General features: G+C 45.2%; 1 protein-coding gene across 1 annotated transcript in view; it reads left to right on the top strand.

Annotated features, from left to right (window-relative positions):
• The first annotated feature begins 1,178 nt into the window (after positions 1 to 1,178).
• The window catches only part of MKX (mohawk homeobox), a 78,522-nt gene continuing 67,981 nt past the window's right edge, over positions 1,179 to 11,719 (top strand). The window contains exons 1-2 of the mRNA XM_036320912.1: positions 1,179 to 1,366; positions 3,195 to 3,354. Coding sequence (XP_036176805.1) covers positions 1,179 to 1,366; positions 3,195 to 3,354 — 348 coding nt within the window. The remainder of the gene's footprint in view (positions 1,367 to 3,194; positions 3,355 to 11,719) is intronic.

The raw sequence follows: 11,719 nt of genomic DNA, 5'->3' as shown, positions 1-11,719 counted from the left end.
GGGCGCCGGCAGCAAAAGGAAGGAGGGCTGTTCGGTGGCGGGAGGCAGGGAGGTGGGGCGGGCTGGGGCGGCTGGGCTCCTCGGGACGGGCGCTCGGCTGAGCCACGGCAGCGAGGACTTGCCCCTGAGACTGCTGTCGGCTGGCAGAGGCTTCCGGCCGCCGGGACCCGGGAGGTGAGCTGGAGGTTTTGTCCGACGGTGCAAGGGCCGCGATTCCTCCTTCCTCTCCAAACACCTTGCAGCCTCTGAAGCGGTTCCTTGAAACCCCGGAAAGGGGCGGCGTGGAAGGGCTCGGAGCTCCAGGGTCGCACCGCACTGTGGGAGAGGACCACACTGACAGTGGGCCCTGGGGGGCTGGGACTCCCCGGGCCACGGGCTCCGGCGCTCTGAACTGTCCCCACCCTGCACATCCTGGAGCGGGAGGAAGGTCTTGGGGGAAGGGGGAGTATGTGGTGCATTTGTCCCTGACACCACTTAACTTTCTAGCTCTGAGTCTGCTAACTTTCCCAGCCCTCACCCCCACCCCAGGGACGGACGCAGGAGGTTCAGCCAAACCATCCCAGATCTAGAGAACATGAAAATTCCCGAAATCCCGGTACGGCCTGAGACTCATTAACTGGGGCTTGCGCACGCAGTCGTTCATGTTCCACCCAATTTCCCTCCCTCCCAACCCCTCTTTACGACCCGAGTGGAACCTCCGAGAGGCGTTAGTCTTCCGCTGTGACGGAAGGCTACGCGAGGCCCCGCGCAGATCCCCTCCGCTCTCAGGAGTGTGCTTCTTCCAGATTAAAACCGAGGCAGAAAGGCTCGTTCAGGAGTTAACTTTCCTTTGCCGCCGCGGGTACACACGCCTGGTTGAAGCGCGTTGAGAGCTCCATCGCCCCGTCAAGGACGAGGGCAGGGACTTGTCCCCGGACTGTGCGGGGGCGAAGGGGACGGGTTAGCCAGGTACCGAGAGGTGCGGATTCCCTAGTTCGGATGCGGCGGTGTAGCCCCTGCCACGAACTCCGCAGCCGCTCGCCTTGGCTTCATTTGGGGCTCCGGTCGCTCAGGGTGTGAGCGCTCTCAGCGAGTAACCTGCGGCACCTTCATCTCCTAGAACCCGAGCCCTGAGGAGCTCCCGGTGGCCCGGCTCCTAGGCGCTGTGGCCGCGCGGGGCGCCCCTGCCCGCCCGCACCATGAACACCATCGTCTTCGATAAGCTCAACGGCGCCGTGCTTTTTGAGGACCGCAGCGCTCCGGAGCGGGAGCGGGGCGGGCGCCCCTATGGCGGCGTCCTGGACAGTCCCCACGCCCGCCCCGAGGTGGGCATTCCGGACTGCCCGCCCCTCAAAGACAACCTCGGCCTGAGACACCGGAGGACCGGGTAGGCGCATCCTCCCTGGGCCCCGGGCCACCCGCAGCCTAGAGGGGTGGGGGCGGTGAGCGGAGGAGGCGTGCGAGTGGCCACCAGAGCGAGAGGGTTAGCGGCTTGGAGTATCCTAGGAGGGCAGGTCTCTGCCTCCTGGTTTTGCGCATTCTCATTTCAAGGTAGTAGTTTCTGAAAATATCGGGGAATCGATTGGTGAGGACAGCTCAAAAGAGGCTTATTGGAAACTGAGGACACCTGGAACTGGCCCCGCAATCCTCCCATACTTGGACCTCAGGATAGTGGGTGACCCCAGTCCCTCTCCGAACCTCGGGTGCAGACGCGCGACTGAGAGCCAAATATAAAGGATTGAGCAGGAAGAGTAGGAACAGGGAGAGCCAAGCTGTTGGGGCTTTTCAGGTCAGGCCGGCCCCGTGGGCTTCCTCCGTTCTGTCAAACAAGGCTTCACCACAGCCTCGAGGCTCGCCTAGCCTCTGCCAGGGAGTTGGGAAGGTCGGCTTTGCCCTGAGCGCCCTAATCGCACGCGGCCAGGCCCGCTGCCAGCCGGGAGGGGAAGGCCGGGAGCTTGCGTTGCCGGGTTTCGGTTTAGCAGGGTGAGGAGGTGACCCCCGCAGCTCAGGCTGCAGACCTGTGGACAGCCGTCCCTAGCCCGGCCTCCTCCGAGAGGCTACCGGAGCGCGGGGTGAGGCAGAGGGAGAGGGGGCGGCCGCCCCGGCCGTCTCCACCTGGAAGATTGCATCAGCTGCTTGTTCTGGGGCGCTGCTGGTTAGTTAAATAGAGATTAGGTTTCCTCAAAACGTTACTACCAGTCCTTTCGGGTGGAATTGCATTTCAAAGTGTTTGAAGAGGCAAAGCCCCAGAGGCTGCGGCACTAGCACAGGAGCCTCCTGGAGTCGCCGGGCGCGCGGGCGTTGGCGCGGCGACACCTCCCGGAGCCTCCTGGGAACGCAACGCCCAAGGCCGGCTCCAGGCTGCTAGTCTTTCTCCTAGGAATATGCTTTTCACGAGTTTTTTTTTTTTTTATTTTCCTTCGTGGAACAGAGCTTTCAAAACTTGGTAATTCTCCTTATACAGGGAAAGACCCCTATAGTGTTTTCCTCGTACCCTTCCTTGGGAAAGTTTCTCCTTTTCCCCAAAGGATCAAAAGAAACTGGAGAGAGCTCGAAGGGAACGAGGACAGCAGGACGGCGGTCATCCCTTGCTTTCTTCCCGCCGTCCAGTGGGCGACCTTTCCTTTGACTACAGGCGACTGGAAGCCCTGAGCGGCAGGCATGCGTTAACTTTGAAGAGCCTGCAGCACCCTCCACGCAGCCCACCAGGCCAGAACCGCTAGAGGAGGGCGCAGTGCAGGCGGGCAAGGGAAGGGTGACACAGCCTTGCCGCACAGATCTGTAACTTGAATAACATTTTTCTTCAGGTCACTTAGCCATCGTCACCTAAACCTTTAACTTGGGTTACTGGCTTCAAGATGTCCCCCTTTTTAAGACAAACCTAGGGTCCTTCACTGCCACATGACCCCTGTGCGACAAACAGGCCACTTCAAAGAGACAAGCCAAGGAAAGGATATTAGCACCCAGAAATTGTGTGGCTCCCTCGCCTCAACCTCAGGACGCGCGGGGCGGGTTACCAAGGCTGGGCTGGGTGCCTGGGGGTGTCCTGTGGGGCGGGGGGGGGGGTATGGGAGGGAGAGGACGGGGGAGGGAGGAGGGGGGATCGGGCAGGGGGCCTCAGCAACCGTTGAAATCCTTCCCCGCCTGAGGGATCCCGGCGGGCAACACCCAGAGAGCGCCGCTCACTAGGGCCTTCTCCTCTCCCGGTGTCCCAGGGCCCGGCAGAACAGCGGGAAGGTGAGGCACAAGCGACAGGCTCTGCAAGACATGGCACGGCCCCTCAAGCAGTGGCTTTACAAGCACCGTGACAATCCGTACCCCACCAAGACCGAGAAGATTCTCTTGGCGCTGGGCTCGCAGATGACCCTAGTGCAGGTAACCCGGGCCCACCTGACCCTTCTCCTGGCGAGGGGGGAGGAGCGGGCACGCGTCCTGTTTGTGCGGCTCTCCACCTGGCGCTTGCCCGCAGAAGGACAGAGCAGAGAAAGGCCAGCGAGTTACTTTGCTGCTGAGGATGATGATGGGGTTGGCCCAGGGGCAGAGCTGTGTCTGGGAAGAGTTTCTGGGTCTCCTCTCAATCCTATCAGTTCAGTGTTAATGCTCGTTCGAGGAGGGATCGCATGGTGTTCTGTTAGGGAGGACAATGACAAGTCAACTGAAAAGTTATAAGAAGTTGTCTGGGAATCTGGACTCACGGACCTTATATAGCTGGATTCAGGTGGACTGCTTGCAGTGATTTTCAGACCGGAGCCTGCATCAGAATCGCCTGGAGGACTTGAGAAAACTCAAACCAGAGCTTCTGATTCAGTAGTAGGTCTGCGGTGGGCCTGTGATTTGCATTTCTAACTAGCTCTTGGGGTGATGCTAAAGGTGCTGGCGCTGGGCCACACTTTGAGAACCAAATACAGGATAACTTTCAAAATTAGCATTACTGACAGATCTAGGAGGTGGGTTGAAAGGGCAAGAAATGGGTTTGGATTGCTTTTTTGTTTAAGTAGAAGCATCCTGGGTATTGGCTAGAATCCACAAATTTCCCTGATGGCACCTTTCCACTGGGGTTAAGAGGAGGCAAATTTCAAATAGTTGGGATACTCGTCAAGTGTAGAAATGGTACAAGTTTATTTCCTCTAGTGAACAACACTACTATACATTTGATTTGCTTATTTTCCTACAAATCTTACTTGATATTCACAAAAACATGGTGAAATATGGAAGTTATTGTCAGTATTTTACAGATGATGTAACCAAGGCATATAGAGGTTATGTGTTAGTAAGGATAGATTTAGGCCTGGAAATGATGCAATTCCAGATTAAATGCTCTTTCCATCACACCACAGTTTTCTCTAATAAATAGGGTGATAGGAACTTTTATAAATGCAAACAGAACACAAGTATCTAAAAGAGTAGGAGATGCTAAATGAGCTGAGAAGTTTCATACATTGTAATAGCACTACATCACTGCTGTGAAATTTGGTCATCCCATTAGCTATATGTAAAGGGAAAATCCCCAAATAAAAAAACAAAGAAACAATATTTAACTATTAGATAAAAATGGAAATTGCTTTCCAGAGTAATTAAGATCATCATTTAGGAATTACTGGAAAATTTGACAAACCACCAAAGTTGATTTGTATTCAAGCATATTAAAACTATAATATGCATTTGTCTGGTTATTTTCAGAATACTATTATAGAGGAAAACATCTGTTTTGCTTCATATTGACAAGCAATAGTAGTAATAGTGATTTGCTGCAGCACTGGAGGGGAAAATTAATTTAGTGTTCTTGGCTTAATATCTGTTTAACATAAAACTATGTAACTTTCAGTGATTTACAGAAGTAGCTTCTAAATAAATTATTCCACTTAGAAAAACTTGACTTTTGAAAATAAATGCATATAGTCAAATTTCAGTTTAAGCAGGTATGCTATTTATTTTGAAAATACATTAATTTATAAAGTTATTTGAATATTTCACAATGGTGTTAGCAATAAAATACTAGATTATTTTGATTGATTATATAGTTCCACATTTAATGCTTACCATTCTTTTATATAAAAGCAAAAACCCCTTATGACATATTTAGAACATTTTTTAATTATAAAAAGTGACCTTTGCCATTGGCAGACATTTACATTTTCATGTGCAGTAGTGTTATAAGATGCAATATAAGTAGTTTTCACTTTAATACAGAATCAAATCATTTCCTATCTGTAATGATAGTGCAAATACAAATAATAATTCTTTTTGCCATAAGGTCTTGGTAAGGCTATTGCATTTTTCTAATTTACATGGAGTTTTCATTCATGTAATGAAACCTTTTCTTACTACAGTTTCTTTCTCTTACACTAGTCCTCAGAAAATAAAAATGCACAAAATTATGTGATTTTAAATAGGGCAAATATATTTATAGCAATAAGTGATATTTGTTTAATAATTATAGTATGTGAAGTTGGTTTCTGGAACTTTAAAATAAATAAATAAATAAATAAACAAACAAACAAAACAAACTATGATCAAGGGACCTTATATATAATCCAATTTTATTTCAGTTACTTTCAATTAGGCATAGGGATATCTATGTAAGAAAAAAATATATGAATATACACATATCTACTACCTACCTATATGTTTATATATATGAGAGGTTTGTAAAAGTCAAGCATATATTAAGAGCCAAATCAAATTCTAACACTACGGGAAACCAAATAAATTATGTAAATACATTACACTTCTGGGTGAAAAAATACAAAGCCATGATCTGAATAAAGCTTTTGATCCCTGCAAATTAGACCCTGATTTAATGAGTCAGGTTCTCCCACTGAATAAGTTTCTCCTGTGGAGTCAGGCTTCTTGAGAAGAGTAATCATGTCTTATTCATTTTCATACCCCCGTACCACCCCAGCACAGTACTTTCCATAAAGTAAACCAGCTCAACATTTTTAAAAGAGTGAATAGATTCTAATGGGGGAATACCACTATAATCACCATCTAGATTTCCAAAACATGTTTTTGAAAGCTAAAGAATGTCTTGAAATCTAATTAAAATAGTTTTAAAATTCATTCAATTGTAGAGAATACACAGAGGGCAGCTCTCTATTTTTAATGCTATATGATGGTTCAACAGAACAAGTAAGCATATAGCCAATTTTGTTATTTTCGATATATCTGGAAATGTGTCCTATTTTTATGTCTACAGATACATATGGAACATTCTTCTTATTTCTGGTTTCAAACTCCTATTTCTTGTTTATTGCAACACCTATCTCTGTTTTTCATGATTTATATTAATAAGCTGTTGGCATAACTTTTATTCCTTAACAACAAGACTCTCTTATATTTTGATAATTTCTTTTACACTTAACATTTTCCTTTTGGTTGTGTGTCAAACTTTTCATAAGAAGTATTTTTGACTTATTTTGTTACTCTTAAATTAATAAAAAGGGGTATAAAACCTGGTCAGCAATCTCCATTAAGCCCAGAAACAAAAAGTTGAAACTGTAGTGGAGAGAATATCTTTAGGACCACAAAAAAGGTGCTTTTTCTGATAAATAGAATCTCTGAGAATATGAATAGACACCTATTTTATTTACCCCTGAAAATGAAGCAGAAAGAATTATTTATAAAACTTTCACTACTAGACTTGGCAACTTGTCTTAATGTGCTATAACTATGTTTGACTCTCATTTACACTATTAATCTGGCATCTTACTTCCTAATGAGATATAAGTATTTTTATAAAATTAACAGAGAGGTTGTGTGTGTTTTGACTCTAATCAACCAAATTTTCCATTGTACATGGTTCCTATGGCTGACCATTATTGAAATATGAAAATATACTCTGCACTCTCGAAATATAAACAGCTATATTGTGGAATAATGTAAACTGGTATACAATTAAGGTTTTGTATTATTGTAAGAAATGGATCTTACCAAAGAATAATTGCTTTTAGAGAGTTTCTAAAAAGGCAGATGGAGGCTGTATCTGGTTTTAACATTTTCCATAGTTAATGTGTGTATATTTTAAAATACTTTTTTTTTTCTGGATTATAGGAGTGGAATGTCTCCTTGGGATGGCTTCTTTCATGATCATAATACAGGGGGCAGGGCAAGAGGAGTTTGAGATTACAGTTTAACAATTGGATGTTAATGCTTCCTCCTCTTATAGTAGAACTTTCAAATTTCTAGGATATGCCCATACAATATGTGGTTAAAACTATGTTGCAAAATTTTGCCTCCTATATTGACATAGCTCTACTTTTGCTTGGTATGATGCCTCTGCTGAGACATGTAGTTATGAACTGCAAGGATTATAGCAACTGCTAATTATTCAACAAAGTCTCAGAAAGGTCCTTCTACATTATTCCAAGTATCATACAACGTGGTGTGGAAGTGAGGTGCTCAATATTTCAGTTCAATAACCCAGAATAAGTTTATTAATTCTTTATGTTCACAAGTGGGCAGATGCCAGCATATCCCTTTGGGCTTACTATAATGCTTGCTCAGTCAATATGATGAACATAAACACCTCAGTTAGAGTAGGATGAAAATTACTTCGTTTTCTCTTCCAGCATCTAGATATGTGGTTCTCTGTGTATTTACTGTAAAATAGTGTTTTTAAAGCTCTGAATTTGACATTAAAATACCATTCCTCCAGAACCTACAGGTAAGGAGGCTGTTTCATGTAAAAGAGAATTTGAATAATAATCCAAATGAACCTACTGTAAGTGAAAGGGAGAAAACTTGAACTGCTATTTTTACCTTCAGTGAAACAGATAGGGCTTGCATTAATTCATCAGAAAAAAATTGCAAAATAATATTTATGCAGATTTGTTAACCATTTATTTGTCTGCTGTTGCACAACTTAATGTAAGTAGATATTAAAGTCTCACTGTATCCAGTCCTTTGGCTCTACTATAAATTTCTGGTAATAAAATACTGTCAGAGTAAATATATTAGCAGATTGAGTGTTCATCAAACTTATAAAATTAATTTAGAAACAGCCTTTATTAGATATCAGCAAATCTTTCTAGAAAATCTAATATATAATTAATATGCTACGGGTATATAAAACATAAAAAAGGACATGACCCCTATGTATGAAAAGCTGGTTAATTCCACCATGGCATTGAAAGGTCCCCATTTTTCTATTTTAAAATTATAATATATTAATTTTTTTGAAATTAGGCCATTGCATTTTAATAAAAATATGAGTAGTTTATAAGAACTGGATTTTACACTGTACTGGGTGGTGGTTGTGTTACAATTAAGGTTAGTTAAGAATTAAGGTTTGTCTTAATTATATGATATTTAGTAAAGAAAACAACAAAAAGTTTTGGACTTGGATTCTACTAGATATGTGACTTAGGCCTAGGGGAAGCTGCATTCTGTCCTCAGTGTATGAGAGGGGCAGAGGACATAAACACACATATCTGATTGCTAGGGAGAGAAGTGGTTGAGAGCAGAGGGTAGATTAGTTGCAACTATGAAGGGAATTAACACTGTTGTATGACAAGGTGGGCTGTATTCCAAGATCTTAGTTCTGAGAGTTGACAAAGATGTTAGGAATCATCTAATTCATTTTATAGATGAAGGGTTTGAAGTTCAGAAAAGTGGGTGACTTATTTCAACTCACACAGCATGTTTTTGGCAAATACAGGACAAGATACCAGGTCTTTTTTCATTATACCTCAGTGACAGGATAATGGGACATTCATAAGCATTTAACGAAGTTAAGTAATCTACACTAATAAAAGAGAAACATGGTAATTGGCGTACGACCGCTACCCTTTGCATTGGCTAATCAGCGAGATATGCAAATTAACTGTCAGCCAAGATGGCAGCCGGCAGCCAGGCAGCTTGAAACTAACATGAGGCTTGCTTGCCTCAGTGACGGAGGAAACCAACGTTCCCCGCCTGCAGCTGCAGGCCTCTGAGCTGGCTGTTTGAAACATTTTAACAAATACCGTGGGACTTCAGCCAGCAGATTCGCAACATTGTATGCAAAGGCCAGAAACCTACTTTCAGGAGCAGAGGCCTAAGAGCTGGAGCCAAGCCTCAAGCTAAAGCTGGCCCAGAATAAAAAAAAAAAAAAAGGAAAAAAGGAGCGTTTGGGAGTTCAGTCACCCCTAGCCTGAAAACAGCCCTCAGCCCCTCACCCAGACTTGCCAGGCACCCCAGTGGGGACCCCCACCCTGATCCAGGACACCCTTCAGGGCAAACAAGCTGGCCCCCACCCGTTCACCAGGCCTCTACCCTATATAGTAAAAGGGTAATATGCCTCCCAGCACCGGGATCAGGAAGCCGAGAGGCCTCCTGGCACTGGGATCAGCATGACAGGGGGCAGCGCCCAAACACCCTGATCAGCCCTGCGGCTCTGTGTGTGACAGGGGGTGGGGCCACAACCCCCCCCCCCCCCGGGCCCTGCTCTGTGTGTGTGACAGGGTAGAGCCATAACCTCCCCATCGGCCCTGCCCTGAGTGTGACAGTGGCGGCGCCCCAATCCCCTGATTGGCCCGCTCTGTGGGTGATAGAGGGCGGCGCCCCAACCCACTGATCCGCCCTGCTCTGTGTGTGACAGGGGACGGTGCCCCAACTCCCATATCGGACCTACTCTGTGAGTGACAGGAGGGAGCTCCCCAACCCCCTGATGGGCCCTGCTCTGTGCATGACAGGGTACAGAGCCCCAACCCCCCTGATGGGCCCTGCTCTGTGTGTGACAGGGGGCAGTGCCCCAACCCCCGGATTGGCCCTGCTCTGTGCGTGACAGGGGGTCGCGACGCAATCTCCCCATCGACCCTGCCTTGAGTGTGACAGGGGGTGGTGCCCCAACCCCCCAATCGGCCCTGCTCTGAGCCCGACCAGGGGCTGCACCTAGGGATTGGGCCTGCCCTCTGCCACCCGGGAGCAGGCCTAAGCCAGCAGGTCGTTATCTCCCGCGGGGTCCCAAACTGCCAGAAGGCACAGGCTGGGCTGAGGGACCCCCCCCTTCCCCCCGAGTGCACAAATTTTTGTGCACCGGGCCTCTAGTTAAATCATAATGGTGCATCAACACAAATTTGAAGGTGGTTGTTAAGATCTATTCAATTGGACAGAATGGAAGTTCAGGAAAAGAATGTTCTAAAATTCCTAGTCAGTAGTAAGAAAGACTGGGACAAACACATTGGCTATGATTTGGACAATAGAAAGAGATTTGAGAAATGTAGTGAAGAAATGGACCAGGCATTTTGCGCTCCCGTAGCAGTAACCTGTGTATCACAATTAATCATAGGAAGTTTTTCACTGCTGGTCCTTCTGTGTGTGCATGGGACACAATTTATCCATTCCTAGCACTTAATACCATGGCTAAAGCACAAGAGCATCTTGATACATGTTTATTGAATGAGAAGTCCCAGAAGTTGTCTGTCTATAGAGGTTGGGAAAGACTGAGAATTTGAAGTCAGATTGAATTGTAGTAATAATAGCATAGCTTGGGAGGAAGAAGGGTTGATGAAGACTAAGACATCTGAAATGCCATGGTGAGATGTTACCTTATTACATGTAAGTTTAAGAGAACAATTGCTTAAGACAAAAGGCAGTAATATGAATTTATATAAAACATATGATGTATTTTATGCAGACACGTATATAAGTAAATGGGGGAAACTACCATGTTCTACCCATGGAAACAAAGAGAGAAAAAAATTGCAGCTTTGTTGTTTTGCTGATTTTTTTTTAAGTAGGAATCACCACAGGTCTACTCTCAACAATTAGGGCTTGAGCAATATGCAAAAATGGTGTTATTTATATTATAAATCTAAAATAAGGAGAAAAAAATCTTTCAGTGCAATCATTGCCACACAAACCATGTTGGTAATGTGGGGCCGTGGTCTGGAACAAATTGACAGAAAGATGTATTTCTCTTTCCACATTTCATTTTTTAAGGGTAAATATCAGTCCCTCAGGTTTTTCATAAATATATTCTGATGATAACCTGATGTTTTAAAAGAAACCTCAAGTACCATTGTAGCCTCCAGAAATTCAGTAGCATCCTATAAAAAAAAAGCAATGGAAGTAACTGTACTTTGTTTTGTGGTGTTTTTTTTCTTTGAGAGCACTTGACTTTTAGCTTAAAGCTGGGTGTTATTTGGTCTTTTCTTCCTCCACTTGTCTTTATCTCTGGCTGTTTTGCCAGTTCCTCTTATATATTCCTACTAGAGGCCCGATGCACAAAATTCATTCAAGAGTAGGCCTTCCTTCCCCCAGCTGCGGGCACCGGCTTCCCTCTGGCACCTGGGACCGCCACTTCCCTCGCAGCCCTGACTTCGTCCAGAAGGATGTCTGGTCTAATTAGCATATTATGCTTTTATTATTATAAACATTCTTAATCACTAGAGGTTTCCATTGGTCCTTGGCCATCTTTTCATTCTCTTTACTCTCACAATTTCAGCTATCACCTCTGCACATTTGATCCAAATCTGCTCTTCCTCTCCCTTAAGTGTCAGGTACCATTATATTTTCTTGCTGCGCATCTCACCTGTATACTCTTCTGTTGCCTTCAACTAAACATGCCCCAAAACAAACATATCATTCTGTCTTTAAACAGTTCTACTTTCTTTCTCAAAATGGTACTATCCTCCTCTTGGTTACACAGATTTGATGATTCAAAGTCATCTTTAACTCTCTCTCTTCTTACCACACTCTTTCTGCAATTTCACTTATCTTTGTTCCAACGTCCTCTTTATTGGGAACACACTTACCTACC

The sequence above is a fragment of the Myotis myotis genome, unplaced genomic scaffold, assembly GCF_014108235.1.
Source record: "Myotis myotis isolate mMyoMyo1 unplaced genomic scaffold, mMyoMyo1.p scaffold_m19_p_1, whole genome shotgun sequence".
Lineage (NCBI taxonomy): Eukaryota > Metazoa > Chordata > Mammalia > Chiroptera > Vespertilionidae > Myotis > Myotis myotis.
Note: the sequence above shows the minus strand (reverse complement) of the source record. Positions and strands in the feature narration are given on the sequence as shown.